Raw genomic sequence first — 18,505 nt, 5'->3', positions numbered from 1 at the left:
AATAATAATAGTAGGAACGGGTTGTCGCGTCAGGCGGACGGAGCGAGAGAGAACGCGAGCGAACGGGGCCCGCCCGGGGGAGGCAGTTGCGGCCGCTCCAGCGCCATGGCGGGAGGAGGCAGCGCCGGCGAGTGGTGCCTCATGGAGAGCGACCCGGGCGTCTTCACGGAGCTCATCAAGGGCTTCGGTGAGGCTTGGCGGCGGCCCACTTCGCGGGGAGGCGGGTGGGCGAGGCGGGGCCTTGCCAGCGGGGAGAGGAGGAGGGCCAGGATTTCCCCAGCTGCCTTTTATTCGCTGGAGGGAACGTAGTCTCTTGCCATGTGCAGAGCGCCTTAGTTGGGAAAGCCAGCTTCCTCTCTTGGTGTGTAGAAGTCCTCACTACGGTGCTTCCGAGGTGTGTGCAGAGCGCCTCTCCCATCCCGTGGAAAGCAGGGTTTTCGTTTAGCTGGCACGAGGCAGGCAATGAAGTTGGTGCCGGATTTACGTCTAAGCTCAACAAGCTGTAGCTGAGGGCCCCACTCTCTTGGGGGCTCCCCAAAAAAATTCATAGGGAGGGGAAACCTGTGTGCGTTTCCAAAATAAAAGGGAAAAAACCAAATAAAACCTACATACAGCAACAGTGTTTTGTGTTGTGTAGGCTCTTATGATGTAAGCCTGCTAGCATAGCTGCCAACGTTTTTTAAAGGGAAATTCCCTTATTCCGAATAGGATTCCTCGCAAGAAAAGGGAACAGTTGACAGCTATGCCTGCTAGCCTGCTCCCTAAAAACAGTGATAAAGGTCCTTGACAAAGGACAGCTGGACATATAAAGGGCCCCATTACCTTTAATAGCTTAGGGCCTCATCAAACCTAAATCTGGCCTTGAATGAAGTACGTGAAAGGCTCGCATCCTTTTGCGTTGTCATTCTGCCCGGCTATTTTATAGACTCGTGGAAAGGAAGCATCATCTCCTGGTAGCCCCTACAATGCAGGAATCTCAACTGTAGGCACCAACTCCTAGGGGCTGAGGTCCCTTAAGCCCCCTCCCCTCCTATAAAATATTTGAGGGGTCCAGGTCCCCCCTTTAAAGATGCCGGGCTTTGCCATACAAAGTTGTGCATGTGCTGCGTCTTGTGGTCGCTTACCTGGGGCTCCCCAGTGTTTTATTCAAGTTGGCACCCCCGATCTTAGCTAAAGCATCCATGACAGGTGGCCATCCAACCTCTACTTTAAAACCTCCAATAAAGGAGGGGTCCACAACTTCCCGAGGGCGTCCGTTACAGCCATAAAGTTCTCTCTTGTAACTTGAAGTCTTTGGTTCAGGTCGTACCCCTCCAGAGCAGGAGAGAACAAACTCAGTTCCCAGACTAGATCATGCCCTGGTTACGATAGCATGGCTGGTTGGAAATCCTAGCAAAGTCACACCCTGATGTACTTGCAGTTGACCCTATTCATATGTCTATATGCTAATGGATATCTTCCATGGTATTGGACTTGGGCTGAGCCTGGGTTCAAGGGCTTGTGTAGAACTGCTTCATAGCATTATTCTGGTTTCTGGTTTTGTGTGTGGCTATGGGCCATTTTTTTTTGCACCACAGAAGGTTTGCCATCAAGCTTTGTTTTTGAAAGAGTTGTAGCCAGCCACTGCCCTGTATGTGTCCCTGTATTTGCAGACTCAGGTCAATTGTGTTGGTGGCTTGTGTGTGCATTTAACACAATTTAGACATAGGTCTAAGCCTCCTTTTGACCCAGGTACATATTTCTCTGCCCCAAACATGATATTGTGTATGATGTCAGTTGTAGGGCAGGGGAGTATGGCTTGGCCAAATGGAGACATTGTGGGCCTAGTTGACCCACAAGCCAGAGATTTCTCACTACTGATCTCAAGTGGGCATTTACAAACATGTTTCATAGGAATGTGCTTGATAGGGAGCTGGAGTTGGTTGTGTCTCCTTATTGAATTTACATTTTGTTGCATCTTTTGCAATTTGATGAGTGAAGTGGTCGTGGATGGACCACTTTAGACAAGTTACTGTCAATCTGTCTAATCTTAATCTGTCTTTATGATATGCTTTAATTTGAGGCTAAAGCATCTGTCTCAGATCCTTGAAAGAAAGGAGCTATTCAGATTAACAAATAATGATAATAAAATTTCTGGCAGATGACTTTGCTATCATCCTATGTGGTAGATGTAATGTAGCTTGCTATTCATTTTTTTGCTCTAGGGAAGCTGAGTCATTAAACATTCTGACAGGTACACAAGGTCTCATCTCTGATTTCTGCACACATTCATTAAAAATAATTTCTGCTTCAGAGCATTCCTAATGCACGTTGTTCACCTTTGCCAGTTCTTTCATTGCACATTTTCTTCCTGAATCATATACAGTGGTGCCTCGCAAGACGAAATTAATCCGTTCCGCGAGTGTCTTCGTCTAGCGGTTTTTTCGTCTTGCGAAGCAACCCTATTAGCGGCTTAACGGATTAGCGCTATTAGCGGTTTAGCGGCTATTAAAGGCTTAAAGGCTTAGCGGATTAGCTGCTAAAAGGCTATTAAAGGCTTAGCAGCTTAGATAAAGGGGGGGGAAGTGAAAAAAAAATCTCAAGACTCGCAAGACATTTTCGTCTTGCGAAGCAAGCCCATAGGGGAATTCGTCCTGCGAAGCAACTCCAAAACGGAAAACCCTTTCGTCTAGCGGTTTTTCCGTCTTGCGAGGCATTCGTCTTGCGGGGCACCACTGTATATTGGAATACCTTTCTAAGCCTAAATTAAACCATGGTTTAGGATTGTGAATTAATAAAAAACATTGCTTCAGTAAGTAAGGCACAACTTTCACTTGTTTAATAATTAAGTGCCTGAAGTAAAAGAAATATCCCTTGTAACTACTACTACTAAACCTTTTTTGTCATCAAACTATTGGCTATTTTAGCACCATGGTTGGTAACTTACCCCACCAGGTAGGTGTTTACAATTTAAACAGATATTTGCAATATTAGTGTCTGTCAAGAGTATTCTTTATCCAAATTCTCAGACGCCACATTTTTTAGTATCCCACATATTTGTGGCACTGTGGACATTCTGAGACATCCATTTTTAGCAACTCATTTTTTATTATAAGGTTTGTAAATATGTAAATTTCGCATGATTTTCATGCCATCATGATTTACATATACGATAGACCAATTTATTATAAAATGCAATAGAAGGGGTGAAAGTTATTTCTGTATGTTGAAACAAAATTAAGTTGTTTAGAAAGAGGTGTCAGGTTTTAGTTTCAGTTTTTCCTGTAAAGCAAACTTTCTAAGCAGGAATAATCACAATAATTACAATAATTATCTCTGCTACTACAGGTTGTAGAGGCGCGCAAGTAGAGGAAATATGGAGTTTGGAGCCAGAGAACTTTGAGAAATTAAAGTAAGTTTTATTCCAAATAATTTACTTCTCTTTCCCCCATCCCCAATTCTTATTGCTAAAGAAATCCGTCAGGTATAATAGTGCACACTTACAGAGTTGTGTGTTCCATTCATACATTAAAGTGAACAATGGAGGGAGCTGGGAGCAGCATCCTGCAAATTTTTTTGGAAAGGCATGCATTTCTTTTCCTGCTGACCCTGGGCAGTTCCTGTCCTAAGCTTTTAAGTGTTGGTTGGGTTAAGTAATAATTTTCTATGTTCATATTCGGTACTAAGCCACATCTGGTTTAGCAAAGTATACTGTTCACACAGCAGAAACACTTGCTTCTTGCAAGCAAGGAAAGCACAACAGGGATATGTAGAAGTGATGTAGGAGCCCAGGGTAGTGGTTGGATTTTTACCCTTGGTTGTTAAACCATCAACCAGTTACGGCTTAAGCCTGGGTAGAGATTGTGGCTTGTTACAACAAAACAAACCTCTGCCTCGAGTTCAGACATCATGCTAAGCTATCTCTGTCATGCTTTATTCACATGTTTGATTGAAGGGAAGAGTTACATGTCAACACTCGGACTGCATTCACCAGCACATACCTCAGGCACAGTAGGGCTTACTAAACAAGATTTTACACCTTATTGTTCAGGTGTAGCCATTAAAAAAACTATGTGTGTGTTCATTTAGGTTTATTGAATTTGTTTAGTGATGTTTAGTGGATTTTTAGTGTTTTAACTTTTGACATGTTGTGATAATGCTTTACTGGGTTTTCTTGCTTGTTTTCTTTTTGTGCTCCTTTTTATGTAGGCCAGTTCATGGATTAATTTTTCTGTTCAAGTGGCAACCAGGAGAAGAACCAGCTGGCTCTGTCGTTCAGGACTCCAGATTAGATACTATATTTTTTGCTAAACAGGTATAGTAAGTTAAAAGATTATCTGTGACACCTCCTAATTAGATGCAGCAAGTGAAAATAATACAACTTTGAAACATTGTGACATAGTCTAAATAGTAAGGCAGTCTGGCAGAACAGGTTGTTCAGTGAATAATAAAAATTATCATGGGCAAAACAACTTTGTTTTATGTGCATTCAAATTTAATATTTCCGAAGATGCAACACTTGCCTTTTATGAGTCAAGAATAATTCATGGGCTGCAAACTTTGCAGATTTTCTCGGAAGTAAATCTCATATATCTCTGGCAGTTCTGAGTAAGCATGCAAAGGATTCTGCTTTAAGGGAATTTTCACAAACATTGGGAAACTTAGTCTCCACTTTGAGGATATTTCTCACAAAGCAGCTTACAGCATTTCAAAATGCAGATCCACATTCATAAAACGTTTAAACAACAATCAGCAGCACTGATAAGATCAGCATAAAACAACAGTAGCTCAACAATATTCCAGTTTACTATTACAACTGATTATCCCACATTAAATACGGGGGGCTGCCTGATCCCTGTCAGGATTGTGTTCCATAATTTCAGGGCCATTGCAGAGAAGGCTCTAATTTGTGTGTTCACCAGCCTGATTGCCTTTGGTGGTGGACACTGAAGCATGCCTTCTACCGTATCTTAAATTGCAGATAGGACAATATCATCATTATAAACATTTGTTACACAAAAGGGCAGTAAACAAACATACACGTATGCATGTATATATGATGAAAGATAAATGAATTCACATTTTTTAAAAAATCTTTCAACCAAAGTAAATAATGAGCATGGCTTTAGATCATATCCTACTTTCTCATTCCAAAATAAGATATAACTCGCCCATTTTCCACTAAACTTTTTTTTTATAAATTTCTTTCTGGTGCTGTGATAAGTTTAGTGAGTTCATACATTGTGGTTAGGTCTCAAATCCTGAAAAACCACTCTGATGGGGAGGGGCAGTTCTTTTCCCCCAGAAAGTTGAGATTGACCTTTCGATGGCTATTAACACATTATTACAGTAGGGACGACCTTGCACAGGGGTTGTATTCTGAGAGTAGTGCATAAAGCCAAAATGGCATATTGTCAAAACAGCCCCCTGGAATCACTTCCACACAGGGAATCTTACCTTCCAGAGCTGGCGCGAGATCTTGTGAAGGCCTCCAGAGCCCACAAAAGGGTTTCAGTAAAAGGGAGCTTGAAAGCTCTTGTTATGCAGGGTTCTATTGGCATGGAAATAGCTTTTAAGTTCTCTGCCTTGCTTACAGGGATATTGGACGGCAATGTGAGATCTTGCCTCCAGAGCCCACACAAGATATTCCCAGAGCCCCATAAGCAAGGTGGAGAGCTTGAAAGCTGTTCCCATGATGGGAAAATCCAATTTTCCCTGGGAGATATACATTTATTTTAAAAGTCCAAAGTAAAGTGATGTATAAGAAAGTAGTGTTCTATCCTGGAGTATTTTATGGTAGAATGGAATTCTGATAGGTAAAAGCATTGGTACCCTCCACCAGCAACCCTATCATCTATCTTAGGACCATCTCCCTCCTATTCTGTTGTTCTTGTCTGCATGTGTACAAGCACAGTATCATAGTGGCTCAGGAATGGGGAACCCATAGCCCTCCAGATGTTGTTTGACTGCAGCTCCTAACATTCCTTAACATTAACCAGCCTGTCTGGGACTGATCAGAGTCCAACAACATCTTGGTGGGGTGGGGTGTAGAGTTCACAGGATTCTTACCCTTGTACAAATAGTTGGTGGAATAGCAAAAAAAGAAACCATTGTTGCTCCTTTCCAGTTTCATTGTGTGACTGGTAAAATTGCATCATATAAAACTATAGCAAGCATAGTTTGAGGCAGATTTATTTAGAAATTTGAGGGTTGAGCAAGGAATGCCACTTGGCAGTAGAACTTCCCATTCCTTTCCTTTTGCTCTGCAGCCCCTGCTGCAATTCTGGTCCAGTGGTGGGGACCCCTAGAAAATATTTTTTTGGAGAAGAGGACTTCAGAGCCAAGTGGAAGTCCTTGCATGAAGTCAATTCTATGCAAATGTCTTTTGGGAGGGGAAGTGTAAGAAAAGTTTAAGTTCAGTTTCCAAAAACCTGGCATTGTGGTGAGAGTTCATCAAAGAAAATGTGTATTGATATGTTCTATGGCACTGTGGTCTAAACCGCTGAGCCTAGGGCTTGCCAATCGGAAGGTCAGTGGTTTGAATCCCCTCGACGGGGTGAGCGCCTGTTGCTCGGTCCCAGCTCCTGCCAACCTAGCAGTTTGAAAGCACGTCAAAGTGCAAGTAGATAAATAGGTACCGCTCCGGCAGGAAGGTAAACAGCGTTTACCACATGACCCGGAAAAACTGTCTGCGGACAAATGCCGGCTCCCTCAGCCAGTAAAGCGAGATGAGCGCTGTAACCCCACAGTCATTCCTGACTGTACTTAACTGTCAGGAGTCATTTACCTTTTTATTTAGTCATACTTAAATAAATCTCAGCTTCTGACCATACTTCATCTTCTGACCACTTGCACTCCAGTTCCCCTCCTTTTTTTATTCCTAGTATGTTGAGTTTAGCCCTGATTTAACAAATCTCATTACTGAGAGAGAAAAGCCAGTTCATATATGAAATTTAGGAATGAAAAATGCAGACTCAAAAGTGACTTTCAGATTAGAGCTAACTTTATTTAATAGGGATTTTGCATTTGCTGGGTCTTGAAGATAAAATGGTAGGCATTATTCTTGGAAGGCTGTGCCTTCCAGTGAACTACTATGTCAATTCTTGTATTTTGAAGGATGTTGTGGGGAAATACTCTTAGGCTAGCAGTTCAGAGAACTGACACTTGATGGCACCAAAATAATGTTGTAAAAGGGATTTCTACAGGAGTAGGTACCCATGCAGTACTTTTTGCATTCCTACTGCTTGATCTCATCTAAATTTTAAAACCAATCAATCAAGCTTTACAGACAATTTTATATATATATATATATATATATATATATATATATATCTTAATATGATAACCAAGTAATTTCTGAAATAACATCCAGATTGGCGATGAAACAAATGAAATAAAATTGATGGCCTGTTAATAGAGATTGTAGCTCTTGAGCATTTCTTGGATAATCACACGATAAAGTTGTCTGCATGTTTGTCAATGTGGCCAGCTTCATATGCACACTTGTAAAATTTGGCCTCCTTGTTATGCCTAGATATGATACGGTCCTGTATTTTGGGGCCTCAGAACTCTGGATCACCCTATATGAGCTAGGATACCTAGGCACAATAAGGTGAGGTAAGGGTGCAATTTCTGCCTTAACTCTAAATTCCTAGCTTTGCTATTGTGTCAGAGTAGATTAATAGTGGTTTTTTTCCGTGTACTGTTAATCATAAAACAACAGTACAATGGGTTGGGGTGGGGGCTAATCGCATGAATCAAAATTGCTTATTTTATTTTTTAAACTTGGCTATTTTTAACTTTGTTTGAATAGCTTCTTATATTAATTTGCTAGTGTACATGAGAAAGCTTTTTAAATAGAAAAACTCAGGTGTTCTAAGTGTGACAGATATCTGACCAGAAAGTTACTTTATGGAAAGCCAACCTCTTAGTGTGCGTCAGCTTCTCAACTATGAACCTTCTCAGATCTGACTTGCTGTCACTCAGCTTGTCCTCTTTCTTTCGTAATTATGAGTATGTCAGTCTCATCTCTGTATGTTGAAAATGTTCGTATCATTTAGGCATCAGTATTTTAAGTTCTTTATTTTTATTTGTAGGGTTTTTTTAAAAAAAGGACTACAGGTATTTTCTCATGGTTGTTCCATTGATGACCATTCAGATGGTACCTTGGTTACTTGGTCCATTTTAAACTTCACTGCTGCTGCTTTTGATTATACTACTTTCTCCTTACGGTTTCAATCATAGACCCATTTGCTTGGGAGTAAAGTCCAAGTTAGCTCGATACTGCTTATTTCTGAGTTAACATATACATGATTCTGCTATAAGTTACTTTTTGTGTAAAAAGTGGGAAAGACCTCCATTATTCCTTCACTGCTGTTAATCTCCAAAAAGCATTAGTCATTATTAAACAAAATGTAAGAGGAAAGTTCAACCTAGGAATTCCTATCTAGATGCTCGCTGTCTTTTTGTATATTTGTGGAGTATGTCTAAAGTAGCTCTGTGCATTCTGGCCCATTCTAGTAAAAAGGAAGTTATTAATTTCTTTCATTTATAAAAATGGAGTACCTCGTTAAAAAAAAACTCCCACCCAATTTAACTAACTCCTATTGTCCAAGAGTCTGTAACTCACATATTTCAGTGTCAGGGCAATAAAACAGGTTTAATTTGTTTCTCTAAACAAAGCTGCAAAATAAGTCATTAGGTGTCAAAGGCAGTTTACCTTCCTGCAGTGGATATGGGGTTGGGAGCATACTGATGTAGAAGAAGGGGCTCTTACTTTAAACTTAAAACATAGTCCAGTCTTGCCCACCTTCCACATTGTTCCAGAGAGTTCACTGACTTGCCAGAGAAGCTTTTCAGGAAACTTCAGGAGGAATTGATGAAAATCACTTCCCACTCTTCCTCCAACAGATTGTTCCATAAGCTGAGTTTCACCCCAAGTAGCCTGGATCCAACCCAATGGCCATAGTGGGTAAACTTGAGGCTACTATAACTCATTTTATAATTTGTCTTGTATTCAATTATTTCTGAATTTTCACTTTGTTTCTTTTTTAACAGGTAATAAATAACGCCTGTGCAACTCAGGCTATAGTAAGTGTGCTATTAAACTGCACCCATCAAGACGTCCATTTAGGAGAAACGCTGTCGGAATTTAAAGAATTTTCACAAAGCTTTGATGCAGCAGTATGTCCAATTATTCTATTCTCTCTCTCTCTCTTTTTAAAAAGCATCTTAAGCCTGAGTCGTTAGTTGAACAAATGTCTCATTTTAATTTTAGATGAAGGGCCTGGCATTAAGTAACTCTGAAGTGATTCGACAAGTCCACAACAGTTTTGCCAGGTAACAAGAACTTTGAAGCCTTTCGGATACAGTTTCCAGAGATGCTTTTGGTTTAACATCCATGCTTGTCTCTATTTTAACCTCTAGACAACAAATGTTTGAGTTTGATGCAAAGTCGACGGCAAAAGAAGAAGATGCTTTTCACTTTGTCAGCTATGTTCCTGTGCATGGAAGATTATATGAACTGGATGGTCTAAGAGAAGGCCCAATAGATTTAGGTAACTCTCACATTTCACCTGTATAATTTCTTGCCTGAATGTCATTCAAAGTATACCTGGTGTATACAAAATACATAGGGTAGCAAGGGTAGAAGACAGGACCAGCTGGTGGGCTTCAGCCTGAATTACCTGTCAAACTGGGTGTTGGAGGGAAAAAAGCTAAGATAGCTAAGTAGACACTTTTAATGCCATTCAGGGTGTACATGAGGTGGGGTGGTAGCCTGTAAAACTTTTTATTAGAGAGCCAAAGGTAAAGGGACCCCTGAACATTAGGTCCAGTCGTGGCCGACTCTGGGGTTGCAGCACTCATCTCACTTTATTGGCCGAGGGAGCCGGCGTACAGCTTCCGGGTCATGTGGCCAGCATGACTAAGCCGCTTCTGGCGAACCAGAGCAGCGCACGGAAACACCGTTTACCTTCCCGCCGGAGCGGTACCTATTTATCTACTTGCACTTTGAGGTGCTTTCGAACTGCTAGGTTGGCAGGAGCTGGGATCGAGCAACAGGAGCTCACTCCGTCGCAGGGATTCGAACCGCTGACCTTCTGATCATCAAGCCCTAGGCTCTGTGGTTTAACCCACAGTGCTGCCTGCATGCTATTAGAGAGCCTTACCTTCCTTTAAATACATCACTACCAAATTTACAATATCAAACCAATGTATTTCCAATGTTAGAACCACATTGCTAATCTCAGTAGTATTTATAATTTAAATGCAGTTATCTTACTCTATTAATTCTTTAATCCTCGGCCAGTAAAGCGAGATGAGCACCGTAGCCTCAGAGTCATCCGCTACTGGACCTAACGGTCAGGGGTCCCTTTGCCTTTAAAAACGTGATTTTATTGTTTTAGAAATGATATACGTGATTATACAGCATCCCTGGAATCTAAATATTAGTTTAAAATCAGTATACTTTCCCTAAGATTTATAGGAGCTGCCTATGATCAAGAAATGTGTTAATGCACCAAAACAACCTCAGCATACTATTTATTTATTTATTATTATTTATTTATTGAATTTATATACCACCCTATACCCAGAGGTCTCAGGGCGGTTCACAGAATAAAATCAAAATATAAAACCACAAAATACATAATCAAAATAAAAAACAACAACCCAATAGCCAACTCTTGAGCTGCAACAAGTCTGGCTACTCTCTTTGTAACAAATGTATCTTGGCTAGATAGTAAAAAAAATAAGTTTGACTTCATCAGCAGGTATTGTGTATCTGAAGCTTACAGTCCTATAAACTTGTAACTTGCAAGAAAATTAACTTGTACTTCTTGTTTATTTCCCATTTAGGAGTATGCAATCAAGATGACTGGATCAGTGCTGTAAGGCCCGTCATAGAAAAACGAATACAAAAGTAAACATTTAATTAACTGTTTGCATTAGATTGTCCTGTAGAGAAACCAAAATACCAGGTTGTAAATTTGGCAAAATTTGCTTACAAACATTCTTAAGCTGTGTTCGCAAGGTAACTGGAATCATCTTGCGATATTCTTAACTTGACACATATGTTAAAATCAGCGCATAATGAGAGAACAGAGTGTTATCACTCTCCACTTCTGTTGCTGGTCGCTGCATTTGCCATTGTTAATTGGTGGGCAATGTTTAGTTGGCTTTGTTCTTAATGCAGAAGTGTCCGAAGCTTATCAATAGCTATGAGACTCCTGATGCAGTGATGGCAGTATGTGACAACTCTGTTTTTATTTTGTAGGTACAGTGAAGGCGAAATAAGGTTTAACTTGATGGCAATTGTATCTGACAGAAAAATGATATATGAACAGAAAATTGCAGAGTTGCAGAGACAACTTGCTGAGGTATTCTGCTAATTGAATAGGTTGTTTCGATAACTTGGTTGCATCGTAAGCCTTAGTTAGTAAATTGCCCTGGGAGCACCTGGTGTTGCAGCATTCCTGAAGCTAAGCAGCTAATAAATCACAACAGGAATCAACTCAGAGTATCATGTAAGAGTGGGATACAAGTGTATTTTTTTTATTTCAAAGAGAAAAAGTTGGGCAATATGAATTGGTTCTCTTTCACTACCACTTTCTTTTCCTTTCTGAACAACTGTATAGCACCTAGACTTCTGTACATAGCCTGAAAACCCCAGCTCTCTTCTCTAACTTTTTTTAAGCCAATATGCTTGGTTGTTGTAGAGGTAGGCACAAAAGCAATTGTAGGAAATGCAGACACACGGAGGTGGGGGCGACAGAAACGAAGCAAACTTCAATTATTCCGCATTTCTTCCAGCTTTTTATTATTTCTGATCTCCTTTATCAAGAGGCAAGCAAATGGTACTAGCAAATAAAAGTACTTTAGCAACCACTTTTAATCACTACAGGACAGAATAGAGCATTGCATGATAATTTGCACAATACATGCAAATGAGACTAGTGAGGCAAGCTTTGGTTCTTTGCTGTATGATATTTTATCTCTGTGAATCTTGACTGGATGACATTGTGCTAGAAACGCTAACATGCAAGTATAAATTGTTTTTCCCAATAGGAAGAGCCCATGGATACAGACCAGAGCAGTAATATACTAAGTTCTATTCAGTCAGAAGTTGCAAAATATCAGATGTTAATTGATGAAGAAAACCAAAAATTGAAAAGATACAAGGTATGTGCTGTGCATGCTCAGAATGGTTTTTTAAAAGTGGGGTGCTAACCATGTGGTTTCTGAGCTGAAAGAAATGGAGAAACATTATGCTCCATGGCTGTGTTGGTCCCACAGAATGTGAGACGAGCTGGTGAAGAAATGTCAATACACTATGCCTTTTCAAATAATTGATTCTTCATCTGGTGCTCAGAGCAAAAAACTAATGAGCTTTTGTGTGCAGGATGGAGGGCTGGCTAGCTGTCTCTGGAAACAGAAGAGTAGAAAACAGCTTATTCTAAATAAATGTGTGTTGCCCCAAGGAGTGGTTTCAGACTTGCTTCTTATGGGAATCCCTTTGCACACTGACTTTTCCATTAAGGAAGCCCTGATAGTTCCTGAGGTGACAAGAAGCATAATCAGTTTACTTGGGCTGCTGGCCCCAGTCCTGTTAGTTCTCACATATCTAAAAGTATACTGTGGCTGCATTATGGGGGCAGATGGGTAGTGATAGGCACGCTTTCTTTCAGGGATGTTTTCCCATCATCACTTACTTTCACCTTGAGGAGCTTGCGGTCAACTTCTGAGGACCTGCAGGGTTCCCCAGTTTTGAAAATCACTGTGGGGTAGACGGGAAGAGAGACGGCTTGTGATCTCAGATGTCAAACATTTCAGAAGTAATCAGTAGTTTCTGGTGCCCACTGGGACTGAGAGGGCAGAAGGCAGGAAGACCAATAGTAGTAGGTGGAACCAGAGATGATGACAGCCAGAGCCATGGACGAATAGAGCCTATCAAATGACTGGCTGTAAGAAGGCAAGCAGGAGGAGAAGAAGAAAAACAATGCATCTTGGAGAACTGAATTAATAATCCACATTTTGTAAAGGAGAGGCTTTTCATTTATGCTTTCACATTTCAAAGCAGTTGCACAGTCCTCTTACACAAAGCCCAGGCATTTTTAAGCAAAGGTTGGATGGTCATCTGTCATGGATGCTTTAGTTGAGATTCCTGCATTGGACTAAATGATTCTTGAGGGTCCATTCCAACTCTACAATTCTATGATTCAGTACAAAAAAAAAAAAAATATGATGTGAACCGTAAAGTGTGAGCATTCCTTTTGAAAGCAAGAGAGGTTCTGAGGGAACGTGATACCAAAGCCTTGGGATACTGTTCAGTGCCGCAGTGTCTGACCTGAACTGACCCTTCCCAAATTTACCTCCAGTTATTGAATGGCAAGTTTGGTCTGCGTCGCCAGTGTCCTGCCCTCGAAGGGACCTATGGGGTCTGATGATACTGGAGATGGAAAGAGGCCTTTCACTCTTAAGTTCTTTATAATTTCATGGCTGGTTTTTATCCCCGCCACCCCCATGCCTTGTTGAAATTTCTTTTCTACCTTGATTCTAGGGGGCTGTGCAACCTGATCCCTCCAACAAGGTCAGATGGCTTGTAATCCTAATTCTAGTTCCTGTTTAAAACTCCTCCTTTGTTTCAGATCACTTCGTAATTTTTAACATTTGATCTTTCTAATAAAAGACACCCCTCCCCCTGCAACTTGCTCTGTGGTCTCTGTTCTGTGGCTTGTTGCATAAACTGGCACAGACATTAGTGCAGCCATTTGGCTCCCACAGATAACTGGACACTTTAAGAGGTACTCATGTTGGAAGATGTGTAGCTCTTGTTCCATTAATTGGAACATAATTTCCCGTCTGTTCATGGAATGGAAGGGGCAAGCTTCGTAATCCGACATTAACACTGCTCGTGCAGAGGACTACTTGCAGGAACAATTATTTGCAGGTTAAACTGGTTACAGCGGGATCTGTACCTGCTGCAACTCTGATCTAACTTTTTTATGTGTTGCTTCCGTTACAGTTTGCTTCTTAGTGTGATTGTAATGTTACATAGCATAGTGTGTGGATTTCTGAGATCAGGGCGGCCACGGGAATACTTCAACACGGAACCTGCAAGCCTCACACTCCCTTGGCACGCGCAGAGGCCAAAATTTGACACACGCAAACACACAGCTCTTGTGCTGCCTTCCCAAACCCTGATAAGCAAGGCAGTGAGCATTAAGGAGGCAGAAGGCTCTGGCAAGGTCCTAGAGCCCTCAGGCCTCCTTCCCAAAGCCCAGTGCCTCGCTTACCCAGCTGCGGGAAGGCAACACGACGGCTGGGACGGGGAGGTGTCAGATGTTACTGAGGGCTGCCAAAAAGACCTTGAGGACCACATATCTTCTGCTCTGTTCAGATACATTTTTACCATAGTGATGCATCAAAGGCTTTTCTTACTCTGCACAGACTTCTTTCACTGCCCAAAGCACTACAGGTTGCAGGCTTTTATACAGACTAATGATAATTGACTTAATTTGCCAGCTAGATTACCTTAAGAGCCTTGTCGGAATGATTGAAGTAAATCCCATTATGATGTTTGAAACATGTGGCAGAAAACTCTTAATTTACCCATGGGCTTCTCAACTTGTTGAATGCAGTACCATCACCCCATCAAACATACCTGCACAGCTATTTATTATTTAAAAGGACAAAAACGGTTAATATTCTTTCGCTGATGATATTGTCTATCCCTGGTTCGGATCTGTTCTGACATCAGACGCTGTGGTTTTCTGCAGGCTAACTAACATCCTACGAGGGCACATCAGGCCAGTGTGGTTGTCTATACAGTGGTACCTCAGGTTACATATGCTTCAGGTTACATACGCTTCAGGTTACAGACTCCGCTAACCCAGAAATATTACCTCGGGTTAAGAACTTTGCTTCAGGACGAGAACAGAAATCGTGCAGCGGTGGCGCAATGGCAGCGGGAGGCCCCATTAGCTAAAGTGGTGCTTCACGTTAAGAACAATTTCAGGTTAAGAATGGACCTCCGGAACAAATTAAGTACTTAACCCGAGGTACCACTGTATATAACAACTGAAGCTGCAGTCCTTTACATGGGCATAGCATGGGCATAAGCTCCACTGAACTCATTCAGACTTATTTCTCAGTAGACATATACAAGATTGCAGTAGGGCTTTCTGTTCGGCTGTTCTAAACTTTGGTCTGACATAAGTCCTATTCAGAATTTAATGAGCCTAAGTTGGCCATGCATATTAACATTGGTGAATCTACTCCGAGTAGGGCTAACATTGAACACACACACAGCCCCCCGATATTTTGTTTTTCTTATACTGAGACCATAATCTGAACCTAATACGTTTTCCCCAAATTAGCTATTGGCTACTTGCAAAAAGGTTGATACAATTAAAATAATTCTAAAAATCTGTAAATCTTCATTTTGTTTGGGTTGAAACTCAAGATTTTCATAAAAGCAGAGTTTTTTAATGCATGCTTCCTATCTTCTGTTAGGATAATGTTTTAGCAATTGTGTTGTTCCAATTTTTATTGTGGCTCTTTTGTACTAAGAGAATAATGCTGTGAGCTATAGGCCATAACAGCAAATACTTAATGACTTGGCATGCACATTGAGCTTCCCATTATTATCCATGAAGTTAGACTATCTAAAGTTAGCTCCTGTCTGCTTTTTGCAGACAGCTAATGACTGCATAATTTCAATAGTGACTTCCTTCTGAAGAAAGGAAAACTACAGAATTTGGAGAACTGGTGAACTATAGAAACCTTTATCTTGCCTCTTGAAACACTTACATTCCAAACCTTGTCCACACAAGTTTTATTCAGGCTGGAAGCCTCAAAAAGCTTCTACTCTCCAGCAACTGGCAAATTTTACTCTTGCACAACCCAAGGGGGTTAAGAGGGCAAAGTGTTAGAGAAACTGATTTTGCTTTTAAAACATTTCTAACTTGCTTTTCATCTCAGGATGAAGTTACATTTCAGAGCACAACAGTAATAACTAAGCAGCTTTTTTTTAATGCCATCAAGTTTTTTAAAACTACAGGGAGGCTGCATAAATCAACCCTCAACTGAACAACTGATGACCCCCCAAATGCTTGAGAAAACAATCACACTTAAGCTGGCACAGAAAATAAAAAGCAGTCTGCACCAGTCATCCCATAATCAGCACCAGCAGTATGTTGCATCCCCCAGCCAAAATTTCTCTCTTGTCTCTCTCCCCTCTCCAAAATATAATAAAACTTGCACAAGGGTGATAGTGATTTTGCTCAAATCCTTATTGACAAAGTTTATTGTATGTATTTGCTAATGCAATGAGGTGGAAACCTGGCTTTGCGGTGTGTGCACATGATGGGATTTAATGCTAATTTCTTTAATGTCTCACCTATGCTTGTAGATTGAAAACATTAGAAGAAAACATAACTACCTGCCATTCATTATGGAATTGTTAAAGACTTTAGCAGAACACCAGCAGCTAATCCCACTTGTAGAAAAGGTAAGTGTTGTGCTCTCAGCCTCAAATAACTTAATAGGCAGGCTGTTTGTGTGTATGTGTTGTGCAGCACACACCTGAACATTAGTGGAAAATGTCAGAGTAATCAGTAGAAGCAGAATCATGAAACTTGTAGACTTTTTTGTTTAGAGAAGAGAGTATCTGAAGCACATACACCTAGATGGCACTCTTTCTCTTGTATTTCTCACTAAACCCCTAGCAAACTGTAAGCTTCGGCTTCTGTAGCATCTATTCTGATTATATTGACTTCATGGCATTTTGCCATTTCCTCAGTGCTCTGGTTCCAGTTGTAGCATAGATTTGCCAGGGTGGCCTAATTCCAAGTACGTTTAATCAATAAAGTAACACTCAGCCTGTCCCCTGCAGGGCTATTAAACTGTTCGGTGATTCAGCTGACCCAATTTAGATTATTGTTCTGAAATTGCCTTGCACATGTTCTTCCCATGTGCTCTAGATGTACAATGAGTACAATGATAGATACTGAATTTTAGTCCTATGTACATCTACTTGAGAGTAAATGTTGTAAGCTCTTCTGGACTGATTTGTGATTATATATCGGTTTCCAAAGTTCTGTCTGTATCAAACTGCATCTGTTGTAGAATGCAGTTGCTTGTATATTCAGTGATTGAAGAGATAATGCAGAGTTTTGTATATTTTGAGTTACAGAACGGGAAAAAAATACCTGGCCTGTTATAACAGTGCAGCCTGCTTTCTCTGTCTGACTTTACCTTCTAGGCAAAAGAAAAACAGAATGCCAAGAAAGCTCAAGAGGCCAAATGAAGACTGGTGTCCTTTTCTTTCGTTCATTTTGTGGGTGGTCAGGGTTTTTGTTTGTTTTGTTTTGAGAGGGGAATGTGCTTCTGAATTTCTTCGTCTTCATGAAAGTAACCCTGCAAGACTTCTTGTAAAGTTTAAAATTGTCCGACGCACGTTTACTGACCGTAACAGTTTGTCCTGTCCCATTTGCACGGAGTCTATAAATCTTCCCCTTTTTCCTTGCATCATGTGCATGTACTACCGCTCGGTAATGTTTTTAGAGTCTCCGTCAAATTCCAGTATTTAACAGTTATATCTGACTTGATTCTTCATACCTTAATCAGGAAATACTGCTGCAATTTGTACAGACCCAAATTTGTGAAAGTAATGTAGATCTTTTTACCATAATGAATATATTTAAATATCTTGTCTCACAGTGAAGCATTGGATATATAGTTATGTGAAGAAAGCTTGACTTGTTTTTTTTAAAAAAATAAGTTGGCCTCTCTTTGTTTATCACCACTAACTGTCCTCGTCTCTGAATCTTTCAGTGGCTCGCCCTGTGTTCTTGTTTATATGGAGTTGTGTCTAAATTTTTTACAGAGTTGAAAGTACAGATTGAACGGTAGAATCATTTACAATGACCAATGGATAAGCTTGAGAGTTTATTGCTTTAGTAGAAAAAAATAATAATAAATTCCCATTTTTATTTTGGCACATGTTTGTACCTTGTAGTATTGCTGTCCATGGGTAATATGATTTTTGCAAGGAAAGCAGTCTTGCCTTGTCTTGAGCCATTTATGTAACACCAAAGTTGCAAAAGATTTTTGCAGAGATGTTTTCTCATAGGATAAGGTTGTATCTAGTACGGTTTCAGGGAGAATTTTTAACTTGCCCTGCTCTGGTGTACATCACTACATGTATAGATTTTGTCTTGATATTCCCAATTAAACAAATGCTCTATTTTCATCCTTCAAGATTTTAGAAGAAAAAAAGTATGTTTATGTTTAGCGAAGTATTTAATGGGTGAAAAATTCATGCTTTATCACGAGCACACATTGACATTTCAGCTGAATCAACCACTCCAAAAGGCAAAAAAATGAACAATAGGTATCCAAAATATTTCTGTGTTGCCTTTCTGTCTCATAATTTAGGAAGCTCTATGTAACTGTCACCAATATTTTGGAAACAGTCCTATGGTATGGCAGGGAGGACAGGCAACGGCAGCACCTGGTTTCCCAT

The 18,505-nt window shown here is 40.6% G+C and overlaps 1 protein-coding gene across 2 annotated transcripts; it reads left to right on the top strand.

Moving 5' to 3' along the window:
• Positions 1-44: 44 nt before the first annotated feature.
• On the top strand, positions 45-18,240 carry UCHL5 (ubiquitin C-terminal hydrolase L5). 2 transcript variants are annotated; one of them, XM_081012292.1, is made up of 12 exons: positions 45-187; positions 3,328-3,391; positions 4,189-4,294; positions 9,037-9,162; positions 9,257-9,318; positions 9,406-9,536; positions 10,837-10,900; positions 11,255-11,357; positions 12,046-12,159; positions 13,538-13,567; positions 16,391-16,489; positions 17,243-18,240. In XM_081012292.1, exons 1-12 carry the CDS (start codon positions 106-108, stop codon positions 17,285-17,287), a joined length of 1,026 nt encoding a protein of 341 aa, XP_080868418.1. In that variant the 5' UTR covers positions 45-105; the 3' UTR covers positions 17,288-18,240. The 2 variants fall into 2 exon arrangements, with proteins under 2 accessions (XP_080868418.1, XP_080868419.1); XM_081012293.1 differs by lacking the exon at positions 13,538-13,567.
• The last annotated feature ends 265 nt before the right edge of the window (positions 18,241-18,505 follow it).

Source organism: Podarcis pityusensis (assembly GCF_964106645.2).
Source record: "Podarcis pityusensis genome assembly, chromosome: 6".
NCBI lineage: Eukaryota > Metazoa > Chordata > Lepidosauria > Squamata > Lacertidae > Podarcis > Podarcis pityusensis.
The sequence above is the reverse complement of the archived record's forward strand: the minus strand, read 5'-3'. Positions and strand labels throughout refer to the sequence as shown.